This window comes from Ovis aries, chromosome 3, assembly GCF_016772045.2.
Source record: "Ovis aries strain OAR_USU_Benz2616 breed Rambouillet chromosome 3, ARS-UI_Ramb_v3.0, whole genome shotgun sequence".
Lineage (NCBI taxonomy): Eukaryota > Metazoa > Chordata > Mammalia > Artiodactyla > Bovidae > Ovis > Ovis aries.
The window spans coordinates 141,936,845-141,952,487 of record NC_056056.1 but is presented as its reverse complement, the minus strand read 5'-3'; the positions used below and the strand labels follow the sequence as shown (position 1 = coordinate 141,952,487).

Sequence of the window (15,643 nt, the reverse complement as noted above, 5' to 3'; positions counted from 1 at the left end):
TAATTCAAAAGTAGCAAAAGTTTAAAAGCACTGAATTTGAAGACAGCTGACATGAATTTGGACCCTAGGCTTACTGTTTGCTATCTAAATAACTGTTTGCTATCTAAATAACTCATTTTATTTCCAAGATCTTCAGTTTTCTCAATCACAAAACAAGAGATTATAATAATCCCTGCATCATAGGACTGCTAGATGAAATAAATTGTTGTATATGGAAAGCTTTCTAAATGTTTCTAAACAACAATATGGTTATTAGTTGTTCTTTTTGTTTTTTTATATTTTGCCTACTGACAAATAATATATGAAGAAAAAAGAAGACAACAGAGAAAAGATAGAGAAATCGCATGTTTTCATTTAAGATTTATGCTCACATTACTTTGTACATGGCCGACAGTTCACTGAAATGCATAAATAAAAATAAAATGGAAAAGTTAGAATGAATTAAAAAGATGGAAATAGGGTGAGAGGAGACAGTGTTTCTTTTGATGTGACAGGTTAAAAAAAAAACACACAGGTATTTGAACTGGATATCTAATTATAATAGTTTATGTTTGAGGTGTGCCATGACTGGCACATAGCAAATGCTAACCAATGTTTATTAAGATTCTAATCTTCATGTTCATTTAAGTCAAGTGGAATTTATTTAAGCAACTTCTGCATGCCAAACATTTGATGTTCAAGTCCGTTGGTTTGCAAATTATAGCTAGTATTCAAATCATAGGTGAAAACAGAGGATTCAGTAAAAGCAATGGTAGATATGGGAAATTTTCTGGGATTTGTGGTCCTTCAAGCATGCATGCCATTCCTTTCCTTGCACTACTCAAAATAATTCTTAAAGGAAACTACATAACAATTTAAAACAACTGAATCAATTCTAGCTATAAAAAGCCTACAAGACAATTGGACTTTCTTATATTGTTAATAAGTTCAATACTTTTCTTGATTAATTCTTTAGTGATAAAGTAGCCTAAAGGTGGGGCTTCCCAGGTGGCGCTAGTGGTAAAGAACCACCTGCCAATGCAGGAAACCATAAGAGATGTGGGTTTGATCCCTGAATCAGGAAGATCCGCTGGAGAACGTGGTAACCCATTCCAGAATTCTCGTCTGGACAATCCCACGGACAGAAGAGCCTGGCAGGCTACAGTCTGTAGGGTCTCAAAGAGTTGGACACTACTGAAGGGACTTTGCATGTATGCTGCCTTTCAAAGGTGCCCGTCTGTTCAGCATATCTAGGTATTTCAAACCACCAATAAACAAATATTTCTTAAACTCTAAATTGCTGACTCCATTTATAAGTTTTAGAGAATTCAAGAAAAATAAACAGTCTGTGATCACAAAACACTTACAGATGGTAGAAATATATACAAATGCACATGTATGAATGAATGATGTATGAACGAATGATGTATGAATCCCTTGACAATTAACATGGCATATAATAAAGTATATTACAGCTGGATAACTGGATATAAATCAGTTAAGAACAAGGTATTAATTTCTTCAGTCAGATAAAATAAAAAATAGATTGAGAAATTAAATCCATGTGCACATAATTCATCCAAAGAAAAAATAAAAACTAAGCAAACAGTGGAAACAGTGTCAGACTTTTTTTTTTTTTTTTTGCTCCAAAATCACCGCAGATGGTGACTGCAGCCATGAAATTAAAAGACGCTTACTCCTTGGAAGAAAAGTTATGACCAATCTAGATAACATATTCAAAAGCAGAGACATTACTTTGCCAACAAAGGTCCTTCTAGTCAAGGCTATGGTTTTTCCAGTGGTCATGTATGGATGTGAGAGTTGGACTGTGCAGAAAGCTGAGAGGTGAAGAATTGATGGTTTTGAGCTGTGGTGTTAGAGAAGACACCTGAGAGTCCCTTGGACTGCAAGGAGATCCAACCAGTCCATTCTGAAGGAGATCAGCCCTGGGATTTCTTTGGAAGGACTGATGCTCAAGCTGAAACTCCAGTACTTTGGCCACCTCATGCGAAGAGTTGACTCACTGGAAAAGACTCTGATGCTGGGAGGGATTGGGGGCAGGAGAAAAAGGGAACAACAGAGGATGAGATGACTGCATGGCATCACCGACTCGATGGACATGGGTTTGAGTGAACTCCGGGAGTTGGTGATGGACTTGGAGGCCTGGCGTGCTGCGACTCATGGGGTCACAAAGAGTCGGACACAACTGAGCGACTGAACTGACTGACTGAACTGACTGACTGACTGAAGCACTCTAGAACAATTAAATTAGACCAAAAAGAAACAGGTGTGTCTGTCACATTGTATTAGTTTTCTAGGGCTAGTATAATAAAGCATCACAAACAGGTAGCTTAAGTGGCAGAGATTTATTGTCTCATGATTTTATAGCCCAACATTCCAAAATCAAGATTTCAGAGGTTTGGTTCTTTCTTAGGGCTGAGAAGGACAATTTGCTTCATGCTCCTCACCTTGCTTCTGGTACTTTTCTGGAATTTTTGGTGCTGCTTGTCTTGTAGGTGCATCAACCAATGTCTGCCTGTATGTTTATATGACAGTATTCCTGTGTGTCCATGCCAAAATTTCTTCACTTTATAAGGACAATAGCCAAATTGGAGTAGGGTCCCACAACTTTCCAGTATGACTTCATCTAAACTAGTCATGTGCAACAGCCCTATGTCCAAATAAATTCCCATCCTGAGGTACTACAGGTTAGGACTTTAACGTAAGAATTTTTGAGAGGCACAAGTCAACCCATAACACAGATAAAACATCATGAGCAAAGAAAAAGATGAAAATAGTGGAAGTGACTTGCTATGGATTAATGGATAAAAAGCTATGTAGGACCAGGCAACAGAAAGCTTGTATATCTTGGCAAAGGAGTTAGGGCTTGATGTGTTGAGCAACAAGAAGGCACCATGGGCTCTCAAGTAGAAGAAATGGGTTTTGTAAGCCTTAATGGTCCTGATTGGGTAGGAGAGAGAGACACTAGAGAGAGAATGACTAAATAAAAGGTAACATGAATTAAAAAAAAATTATATCTGGCATCAGCAGTCAGAATGAAAGAGATAAGATGAATATGAGAAAAACTGGCCCATTAGCAAGGGGTTATTCTTTTAGAGGGTTCAGATTTTCTATATTTTCATCAATTTGAAGAAATATTTCATAAGCTTCCATTCATTAATATGACATCAATTGCCAATTTTGGTAAATATGTGTGATATGCAGCCACATACATGACTCATCTATGCAGAAGTGTTTTCCTGTTCCTAGCATAATGCCAAAAGCTTGGATAGAAACAATACCAGCAAATTTAAGAGGTATGGTAAACAAAAATAAGCTGCTTCATCATAATGCACTACTGGGCTGACCAAGCTGTAATCCCTGGCACTAATTATGCACTGAAGAGAGAAACTTACCAAATAAATGACTTCTGAAGACAGTATCTAAAATTGAATGTCAAGGTGCTCCTAAAGTAGTACTTAATAATATAATGTCAAGAGAAAGTATAGTCAAACATCAAAAGTTCCCACAAATTTCAGTTTAAAGTGAAAACAGGTAGCAAAGAATCATTCTGAAAAACACAATGTCCAACATAATTTTGGCAAATCTATAGATTATATGTATTGACAAGAGACAAAATGAAGAGGAAAGTTCTAAAAAAAGTCAGTAACACTCTACAAGCAATGAAGGACACTGAATGGATGAAGATGGATAAATAATTTTTAAAAGAAAAATATGATAAACATATAGTTCATAAGAAACATAAAATAGGGCAATATGCTCTCAGGTATTTTAGATCTTTAATATATAAAAGATGGACAAGCTATCTAGTCATAAAATCTTAATTCAAGCCATGTTTATAAATATCTAAGGAATTGCAAAACTCTTTCAAAAACAAGAAGCTTCCCTGGCAGCTCAGGTGGCAGAGTCTGTCTATAATGCACGAAACTGGAGTTCAATTCCTGGGTCAGGAAGTAACCCTACAGAAGAGTAGACTACCCAATCCAGTATTCTTGGGCTTCCCTGGTGGCTCAGATGGTAAAGAATCCACCTGCAATATGGGAGACCTGGATTCAATCCCTGCGTTGGGAAGATCCCCTGAAGGAGGGCGTGGCAACCCACTCCGGTATTCTTGCTTGGAGAATCCCCATGGACAGAGGAGCCTGGTGGGCTGTAGTCCACAAAGAGTCAAACATGACTGAGAAGCTAAGCACAGCACATCATCTGCCTGGCTGAGACACTGAGGGTTGGGGTAGACAGTACAGAAAAGGAAAAAACAGGGTGGGAAAGAAACACCCTTCCTTAGCCCCACTGCCCCTTAAACTATTGCTCTCTCTTTCTTCTTTCTTTCATAAGCAAACACCTGGAATATGTTCTCTTCCTTCATCATATCCATTTTTTCCCATTATGCAATATTGAACATACTCTAAACTGGCTTTTTTCATCACCACTGCACCAAAATCTCCATGCCTGATTCATAGGGTTGCAAAGACTCAGACACGACCAAGCTACTGAACTGAACTGAACTGAACTGAACTGATGTCCTCAGGAGCATCCATAAAGTTCAGCACCAAGGACGGTGTTCAGTCTTCATCCTTCTTCATCCATCTTCATCCTTCATCCATCTTCAATCTCTCAGAACATTCTACTTTATTGAAATACTGTCTTTACCTTGGTTTCTGTGACAACACCTCTTCTTCTCTCCCTCATCTTCAGCCATGAAAATTTTCTGTCTCCATTACCAAATCTTCTTTATAAAATGCTCAAATACTGGTTTTTTTTCCAAAACTCTCTAGGTAATTTCTACCATTTCCTCAACTACCATTTATATGCCAAAAAATTCCAAATACTATGTATAATTTAACCTTCTCTGAACTCCACAATGAACCATAATTCAACTGGTACTCTCCTGTCCCTCAGGCACAAGAACCTGAGATGATGATTTTTCTACCAAACACTTGCCTATTTTCGGCCAGAAAATTGAGTAGCAACCTTGAAACCTCTCTACCCATTATTTACTATCACCAATTAATTAACAGGACTGCTTTATCTCACAAACACTCAAATACACCCATATCTCCATCTCTGTTTTTACTGCAAACCGCTGCTGTCTTCCATCCACTGGTTTCCCACATCCAGTCTTACCCTTATTCAGCCTGAAGCAGAAGTAATTATCTAAAACACCACTGTGACCAGGGCATTCCTCTGCATAAAACTTTTCCTTGATTCTCTCTTGTTCTTAGCAGAAAACCTGTAGTCTACTGTGCCCTTCAAGGGTCTGCTTCCCATTATTAACCTCATCAGGCCTCTTCCTGTTCTCTGCCTTCCTTCATTTATTACGAAGTACTCCTTTTTACCTTAAGGCCTTTAGCCATGGTGATTCCCCCTCTTTCCAACTTACTTATGTCCATAACTGATTTTTACTTAGTCTTCACACATCAGAGAAAAGCTTTTATTCAAGCATGACCACCCACCCAGATCCGAAACCCTGTTAATTTATTTTTCTTTCAGGCCACTTGCCACATATATAATTAAATGCTGTTTGGTGCAGTGATCTTCATTGCCTGAGAGAATATCAGTCAGGTGTTCCTTATTTACTGCTTTACCTCTAGGCTAGACTGGGACAAAATAAGTATTCAATAAATATTTGTCAAATGAATAAATGAATAAATTTTAACAGTGATATATTAACCCTGATCAAGAAAAATATAGTAAGAATAAATAATCTCAGTTAGTTATATTATTAAAACAGGTCCACAGTTCAGTTGCTCAGATTAAGCAAATAATATTTATTTTACTTAAAACTTGTCACATGTTTATTTGTGTGGCAACTCTAATTTCTTAGAGAACAAGGATTCTATAAGACCAGCTGATAGATAACAGGCACAGCTGCAGAAAAAAATGTTAAAAGCTACTTCTAGTGAGTTAAAATATCCTTAGTGGGATACCCCTGGCTCCATAGGCAGCGATAATGGGAGGAAGCCCACCCAGCAGGAGGAACCAGTCCAAAGATCCCCAGCTCCTGCATTCCAGCCATGCCAGAACTCACCCTTGTTCAACAGTGGCAAGCAGCCTTGGCATAGGGCAGGAACTAGCAGCTGACTGGGCAGGGGCTAGCTTTGCCTAAGAGTGTGCCAACAGTTGTTGCTTTGTCACAACAAAATGCCCAAGGCAATCCACATAGGGGGGCACTCCTAGAACAAAACTGGCCTAATATTTAGAAATAAACACAAAGAATTAGGCAAAATAAGGAAACAGATGAATATATTCCAAAGGAACAAGACAAAACCCCAGAATTATATGAAGTGGAGATAACTGTCTACCCAGAAAGAGTTCAAAGTAATGATTATAAAGATGATCAATGAACTCAGGAGAAGAATGGATGAACACAGTTAAAAGGTTAGTAAAGAGCTAGAGAATATGAAGAGGAACTAAACAAAGCTGAAGGGTACAATAACTGAAATAAAAAATACATTAGAATCTAGGGATATACAGTATATTAGATGATGCAGAGGAATAGATCAGTGAACTGGAAGACAGAGTAGAGGAAATTACACAAACTGAAGAGAAAGAATTTTTTTTAAACTGAGGATAGTTTAAGAGAATTCTAGGACAACATCAAGTGTACTAACATTTGCATTTTAGGGGTTATGGAGTCCCAAACAAGATAAACTCAAAGAGGTCCACAAAAAGACACTTTATAAATACAATGGCAAAAGTTACAGATAAAGAGAGAAACTTAACAGCAATAAGCTACTAGTTACAAATAAAGGAACTTCCATAAGAGCACGTGCTGACTTTCCAGCAGAAACTTTGCAGGCCACAAGGGAATGGCACAATGCATTCCAACTGATAAGGGAAGACATCTACAACCAAGAATACTCTACTTAGCAAGGCTATCAAGCAAAAGCTAAAATGCCTCACCACGACCAAATTGGTTTTACAAGAAATGTTAAAGAGACTACCCTAAGCAGAAAAGATTACACAACTAGAAATACATTAATTATTTTTAAAAAGTCTCTTTAATAAAGGCAAATATGCAATAAAGGCAGTATATCACCACTGATAAATTTAATATAAAGGTTAAAAGACAAAAATAGTAAACCAATCTATAGCCACTAAAGTATTTAAGGGATAGACAAAATAAAAGATGGAAAATGCAATGTCAAAAAACAGGGTGCAAAGAGTAAAAATGAAGGGTTCTTAAAGTGTGTTCATGCTTAAGAGATCAACCTAAAATAATATATATACATACATATATACTGTTATATTTCAATCTCATGAAACCCACAAATCAAAAATCTATAATAGATCGACACATTCAAAAAGAAAGAATCCAAAGATAGTCATCAAATCACAAGGAAAGAGGGCAAAAATAGAAGAACAATAAAGAACAAGAAAAATAGCTGGAAAACAGTTTTTAAAATGTCAATAAGTATATACTCATTAAAAACAACATTAAATGCAAATGGCCTAAGTGCTCCAATCTAAAGTCATAGAGTGGCTAAATGTATAAAAAAGTAAGACTCGTATATATGAATGCCTATAAGACTCACTTCAGATTTAAAGTCACACACAGACTGAAAGTGAAGGGATAGAAAAGTATTCTATGCAAACAAAAACACAAAGCTGGGGTAGCAGTATTTGATAAGGCAAAATAGACTTTAAACCAAAGACTATAACAACAAACAAGAAGGAAATCACTTAATGTCCACATGCTGCTGCTGCTGTTGCTAAGCGACCCCACAGACAGCAGCCCACCAGGCTCCCCCATCCTTGGGATTCTCCAAGCAAGAACACTGGAGTGGGTTGCCATTTCCTTCTCCAATGCATGAAACTGAAAAGTGAAAGTGAAATTGCTCAGTTGTGTCTGACCCCTTGTGACCCCCTAGACTGCAGCCTACCAGGCTCCTCCATCCATGGGATTTTCAAGGCAAGAGTACTGGAGTGGGTTGCCATTGCCTTCTCTGTAATGTCCACATAGTAGGCCACTAGACAAATCTCAGATTAAATTTAAGAAGACTAAAACCATATCAAGCAACTTTTCCAACCAAAGGGTCTGAGATTAGAAATCAACAAGAAAAAAACTGGAAAATATACAAGCTCACGAAGGCGAGAAAAAAAAATTAAAACAAAGAAAAAAAAATGCCTAGAGACAAATAAAAGTAGAAATACAACAGTTCAAAATCTATGGACCCAGCAAGAGCAGCTCTAAGAGAGAAGTTTATAGCAATACAAGCTTACCCCAGGAAATAAGAAAAATCTCAAATAAACAACCTAACCTTATACCTAAAGGAACTAGAGAAAGAACAAACCAAAGCACAAAACAGACACTAGATCAATGGAACAAAAGAGAAAGCCCAGAAATAAAACCATACGTATATGGTCAATTTATCTATGAATAAAGAGGCAAGAATATATAAAAAGGAAAGCTAGCCTCTTCAACACATGTTGCTGGGAAAATTGGACAGCTAAATGTTGAAGAATCAAACCAGGCAATAGTAAATCCCCTACATATGAATCTTCAAGTTACAAGCTTTCAAAGAGGCAAATGTGCATTCACTTGTCCAATCATGTTGCTGGTTCATGTGTTTGGTGTAACATTGTCACATGCATGCATCCTCTATAGCTGGTTGTGCCTTTGTGAACTTTTCTATACAATACTGCATAAAATACAGTAGTACAATATTTTTATTGCAATCCAAGGATGTCCAGGAGCAAGCATAAAACAGCAGTGATGTAGCTGGTACTGCTAAGAAGCACCCAGTGATAACAATGGAAACAGAAGTGAAAATAATTGAGAGAGCAGTGTGACAAGAGGAAGAAGCAACTGAAGAAACAAAGAGACCCATGATGCAGGAAATGGCAAGGAGATTTTCTTTATTCCAGGAGACACTGTTAGTTTTTGAGGCACAGGGACAGATGTAGAAAAGTACATGAAGATGGGGAGGGAGCTGAGAGGGGGGTTCAGGATGGGGAACACATGTACCCCCGTGGCAGATTCATGTTGATGTATGGCAAAACCAATACAATATTGTAAAGTAATTAGCCTCCAATTAAAATAAATAAATTTCTATTTTAAAAAAAGATAAGTACATGAAGGCTGGAACAACCATTCATGATACAATCCAATGGTACTTACGACCAGAAAAAAAGAGCTACTACTTAGACATCACTGGATCATTTATTCGAGAGGACAGATAAAACTGAATCCAGCAAGGAACCAGAGCCTGTGCCAGCAATGTCAGGCATGAGTGAAGTTGCAGCTTGCCCTCTGTCTCCTATTGCTGATGATCCTTCAGCTCTACCATCTCCCACCTCCTCTCCCTTCTCCACTCATTAACTCCTCTTTCCTGTTCACTCGATACCAGTCGCTGTATGCCAGCTGTTGTACTGTACTTTTCAGGGTACTGCACTGTGAGGTTACAGATGTTGTCTTTATTTTTTGTATTTGTATTGTTTGTGTGAAAAGTATCATAAACCTATTACAGTACAGTACTATACAGCCAATTGTGTTAGTTGGGTACCTAGGCTAACTATGTTGGAATTATGAACAAATTTGACTTAGAAACATGCTCTTGAAATGAAACTTGTCCATATGTAGGGAACTTATTGTACTTTGTCATACCATATGCCAAATAAACTCAAAATGGATTGAAGATTTAAATGAAATACCTGAAACGATAAAATTCCCAGAAGAAAATATAGACAGTACACTCTGTGACATTAGTCTTCAAAATTTTTTGGATCTATCTCCTTATGTAAGAGAAAGAAAAGCGAAAAAACAGAAATGGGAATAGGAAATGAAAAAAAATAGAAATGGGAGTGCATCAAGCTAAAAAGATTTTGCAGAGCAAAGGAAACAATCAACAAAACAAAGAACCTACTTAGTGGGAAAAGATAGTTGCAAATAACATATCTAATGAGGGGCTAATATCCAAAACATATAAAAACTCATAACATCAAGAAAATTAATAACCTTATTAAAAATGGGCAAAATATTGGAATATATATTTTTCTAACAAAGACATACAGATGACCAAGACACATATGAAAAGATGTTCAGTGTCACTAGTCATCAGGGAAATGCAAGTCAAAGTAACAATGAGATATCATGTTATCCCTGTTAAAATGGCTATCATCAAGAAGACAAAATATAGTGTTGGTGAGGGTGTGGATAAAAGGGAATAGTGTGTGCACTATTGGTGAAAATCAAAATTGGTAAAGTTAATATGGATGACAGTATGGAGATTCCTCAAAAAATTAAAAACAGAACTACCATAAAATCCAGTGATTCTACTTTTGGGTTTTTCTTCAAAGAAAACAAAAACACTAATTATATAAGATACATATACTCCTATGTTCACTGTACATTATTCAAAATAGCTGAGATACAGAAGCATTCTAAGTGCCCATCAACAGATGAAAGGATATAGAAAATGTGGTATATATATATATATATATATATATATATATATATAAATATTGTGGTATGTATATATATACACAATGGAGTATCACTCTGTCATAAAAAAGATGAGATTTTCCGTTTCTGAGAAGATTAATGGATCAAAAGGGTATTATGCTAACTGAAATAAATCAGACAAAGAAACAGACCTCCTATATGACTTCACTTATATAGCAAATCTAAAAAAAGAAAACAAATGAACAAATATAGCCAAACAGAAACAAACTCACATATACAGAGATTGAGTAGGTGTCAGAAAGGTAGCATGTTGGTGGATGAGTGAAATAGATGAGGGATATGTAGAGGTACAAACCTCCAGTTATAAAATAAATAAGTTTTGGGATATAACATACAACATAGGTAATATAGTCAATAATATCATAATAACTTTGTGTTGTGACAGATGGTAACTAGATTTATGATGGTGATCATTTTATAATGTATCAAAACATCAAATTACTATGTTGTACATCTGAAACTAACAGAAAATGTAAGTAAATTATATCTCAATAAAAAAATTCTTAGCAACAACAAAGTGCAAAGAAAATCAAATTTGATCAGAATACTAAGGAACCTGTTAACATGAATAACAAAAGCTATACTAGAAATATTCATGTATAAAAAATTCAAGATTCTTATAATAAACTAACAAGTTTTCCCATCATTTTCTTAACTTGTGAAGATTACTTCCTTAAATGAAAAATGAATAATGTGAGGAAGTTTACAAACCATTTTTCAGTATGATCCATTCAGAATGGAAAAGAGCTGCCATTTTGTGCTACAGATAAACATGTAGATAAAAACAGTGATATAGTCTTTACAATTAAATTTTTAATAGCTTGTATTGATAAATAATTTAATAAAAATTTCTGGCTTCTTCCCTTGAGTTCTTTCCTGTCTCAGTAAATGGCAACATCATCCATTTGTTGCTCAAAATCCTTGACTCCCATTCATTACTCTTTAATTCTCCTCCATAGCAAACTATCTGCAAGTATTGTTGGCTCTGCCTCTAAAACATATATGAATATACTCCTTTTTATCTCTCTTGTGCTAAGTCACTCAGTCATGTCTGACTCTTTGTGGGCCCATGGACTGTAGCCCACCAAGCTCCTTTGTCCGTGAGGATTCTCCAGGCAAGAATATGGAGTGGGTTGCCATGCCCTCCTCCAGATTATCTTCCCATCCCAGAGACTGAACCCAGGTCTCCCACATTGCAGGCGGATTCTTTACCAACTGAGCCCCTAGGGAAGCCTAAAAATTTTTTGGCTGCACCTCACAGCATGTGAGATCTTAGTTTCTCAACCAGGCATTAAATCTGTGCCTCCTGCGGTGGAAGCATGGAATCTTAACCACTGTACTTAATTTAGGCAACTTAGCTTAGACTTCTACAGAGCCTTCCAACTAGTCTTCCTGTTTACACTTCTGTTCTTTTAAGTACATCTAACCCCACAGTCCATCTAACGCATTACAGTCAGAGCTATCTTTTTTGATACAAGTCTGTGCATATCACTTCTCTCCTAGATGAATCTAAAATACTTACAAGCATCCCTACATTACCTGGCCCCTACTTAATTCTCCAATTGCATCTTAATTGACTCATCTGTTTCATCACATTATCCTGCTTTCTGTTTCTAGAACATCTAAGCTATTACCACTTATGGTCTACTTACTATTCCTTCTAGTTGGAATGCCCTGTTTCAGATCTTTCTGTGTTATTTCCTTATCCTCAAATCTCAAGTCAACTGGCAATCCCCTGCCAACTCCAGACCCAGAGGCTTTCCTTGACCATCTCATCTAAATTAGTCCCCAATCAATTTCTATCACATCATCCTGTTTAACTTTCTTCCTATTGCTTATTACTATATTAAATTACCTTTCTCTACTTCTAAGTTACCTACTTATTCTCTGTCTTCTCCCTCAAATATAAGCTCCTAAGCACAGAAAACTTAGCAGTCTTATTCATCATTTATCTTATCAGTCTTATTCACTGTTTTCTAGGCACCCAGAGACTAGAAAACTGCTTGGTACACAGTAGGTGCTCACTAAATATTTATTAGAAGAGTAAATACACTTAATGACAACAAAAAAGAAGCAGCTCAAAACATAAATAATTATAAGATTAAGAAAAAAGAGGTACCATATGAGTTTATATCGTGATTTCATATTACACATATTAACAATATAAGTGGAATGCATTACATATCAGAGGTCTCAAATATTAATGAAAAACACATTACTAAGTACGTTTAAATTCATTTTTAATATTAAAAACTTTCAAAATTAGGAATTTTACATGAATCTGCATATGAATGGGGAAGGGAAACTACATATGTCTTTGTGCTTTGGCAAAAATGGAATGATCTCTTTAGGTCTGAATTAGAAGCATTTAAAGGAATATGCTAGTGGGAATGGTCAATTTAAAAAGTGAATACCAATTATTAAGGCAGAGAAAAATCTATTGAAAACTAAGAGAAACAACAGAAATTGAACTCATTAGAAAAGACCCTGATGCTGGGAAAGATTGATGGCAGAAGGCAATGACAAAGGATGAGATGGTTGGGTGACATCACCAACTCAATGGACGTGAATTTGAGCAAACTCCAGGAGACTAAGGACAGGGAAGGCTAGCAAGCTGCAGTCACAAAAAGTCAGACACAACTTACTGACTCAACAGGGCCAAAAAATCATTATATAACTAAACATGATCTCTAGGGACTGATGGCACTGATCCTAAACATTCGGAAAGGGTAAGACCAGAGGCTTCCAAGTGCCCAAATACCACCACACTACTGTTCTTACCTGCAAACCCACTAGCTAGTCACACAATTAATAAAATGATTCAAATATGTGCCTTAGGGAAGTTACATATTACTCAGTTCAGTTCAGTCACTCAGTCGTGTTCAACTCTTTGTGACCCCATGAACCGCAGCACGCCAGGCCTCCCTGTCCATCACCAACTCCCAGAGTCCACCCAAACCCATGTCCACTGAGCTGGTGATGCCATCCAACCATCTCATCCCCTGTCGTCCCCTTCTCCTCCTGCCCTCAATCTTTCCCAACATCAGGGTCTTTTCCAATGAGTCAGCTCTTCATATCAGGTGGTCAAAGTATTAGACTTTCAGTTTCAACATCAGTCCTTCCAATGAACACCCAGGACTGATCTCCTTCTACACCTCTTGTAATTCTAGGGTCTTCACGAATAGTCAAAGCTGCAGTATTTGTGGATGCCCAGGCCTTCTCACTGTATTTGGACTCTTTCAACGAGGCAACAAACTACCTGAGATATTTGTCAAGGATTTAAAATAACTAGGAACCTGTTTATCCCATTGAAGCTATTTACTAAATATGACACAGCATGAATACAACCTCTGAGATTACTGACAGTAGCAAAACAAAAATGGTGTGGGCACTTCATCTTCCTGTTAATTGACTGTCTTTATTATACAACATTGCCTGCAAAAATCTGACTACAATCCTAACGGCAAGCCACAGTAATCATGTCAATATGTGAACTATCTGAATATCTAATTATAAAAAAAGAAGGCAATTTCACAGTGGAAGTATTGTCCTAATTCAAGAAACCCAGCCATATTAACTTATTAGTCTGACATAGCAGAAAGATGAAAAACTTTAATTTGAAAGATAATTATTTTTAGCTGACTAATAAGCTTCAAATTAAATTCACTGCTTTTAATGGGCCTATCAATTTGACAACCTGGGAAATTAATAAATTTTGCATGCAGTAATTCTAGGAAATTTATACAGCCAAGCTATACTTCATTACAAGGCTTACCTTCACAGTAGGCATTGTCTTCTCGAAGAGCCCTAAAACCATCTCGACAGCTACAAACAGCTCTGTCATTCAGATTTCTGCAGACAGAATTCTCCATGCAGTTATGCCTTTCAGAGCAAAAGTCATAACCTACAGGAAAAAAGAAATTATTATGGTAAATGAACTCATAACAAAGCAAAAACATTTGTCTCTTAATATCTTTCTTTTATTTAGAAGCCATATTTTCCTGCATGATTATGTTGATATCTTCATCCAATGTTTATAGAACCACATGTTATATGTAATAAAAAGTTTTTTTAGTGTATTTAACTCAATTAAGAGTTAACTGGAGGAGGTCACCATTAACCCCACCTGAACTTACACAAGACTAGGAAAGCAGAGTGTTGAAGGGTGCAAACAGAACCTTGTGCACACCAGGACCCAGGAGAAAGGAGCAGTGACTCCACAGAAGACTGACCCAGACTTACCTGTGAGTGTCCAGGAGTCTCCGCATGGGTCAGCAGCAGCCTGCTGCAGGATTGGGGGCACTAAGTGCAGCTGTGCCTGCACGGGACCTTTTGAAGGAGGTCACCATTATCTGCATTACCTCCACCATAGTTTGATCTCAGGTCAAACAACAGCAAGGGAACAAAGCCCCACCCATTAACAGAAAATTGAATTAAAGATTTACTGAGCATGACCCTGCCCATCAGAACCAAACCCAGTTAGTCTCTCCCATTAGGAAGTTCTCATAACCCTCTTATCCTTACCCATCAGAGGGCATACAGAATGAAAACCACAATCACAGAAAGCTAATCAACCTGATCACATGAACCACACTCAATGAAACTATGAGCCAGCCTGTAGGGCCACCCAAGACAGAAAGATCATGGTGGAGAGTTCTGACAAAACATGGTCCACTGGAGAAGGGAACAGCAAACCACTTCAGGATTTTTGCCTTGAGAACCCCATGAGCAGCATGAAAAGGCAAAAAGATAGCACACTGAAAGATGAACTTCGCCGGGGCACCCAATATGCTACTGGATATCAGTTCAGTTTTTCAGTTGCTCAGTTGTGTCCTACTCTTTGCAACCCCATGAATTGCAGCATGCCAGGCCTCCCTGTCCATCACTAACTCCTGGAGTTCACTCAAACTCACATCCATCGAGTCAGTGATGCCATCCAGCCATCTCATCCTCGGTTGTCCCCTTCTCCTCCTGCCTCCAATCCCTCCCAGCATCAGAGTCTTTTCCAATGAGTCAACGCATTGCATGAGGTGGCCAAAGTACTGGAGTTTCAGCTTTAGCATCAGTCCTTCCAAAGAAATCCCAGGGCTGATCTCCTTTAGAATGGACTGGTTGGATCTCCTTGCAGTCCAAGGGACTCTCAAGAGTCTTCTCCAATACCACAGTTCAAAAACATCA

The 15,643-nt window shown here is 37.4% G+C and overlaps 1 protein-coding gene across 4 annotated transcripts in view; it reads right to left on the bottom strand.

The window, feature by feature from the left end:
* The window catches only part of NELL2 (neural EGFL like 2), a 400,596-nt gene that overhangs the window by 198,558 nt on the left and 186,395 nt on the right, over positions 1-15,643 (bottom strand). For all 4 annotated transcript variants that reach the window (XM_004006428.5, XM_042246832.1, XM_015094719.4 and 1 more), the window contains one exon: positions 14,241-14,369. In XM_004006428.5, coding sequence (XP_004006477.2) covers positions 14,241-14,369 — 129 coding nt within the window. The remainder of the gene's footprint in view (positions 1-14,240; positions 14,370-15,643) is intronic.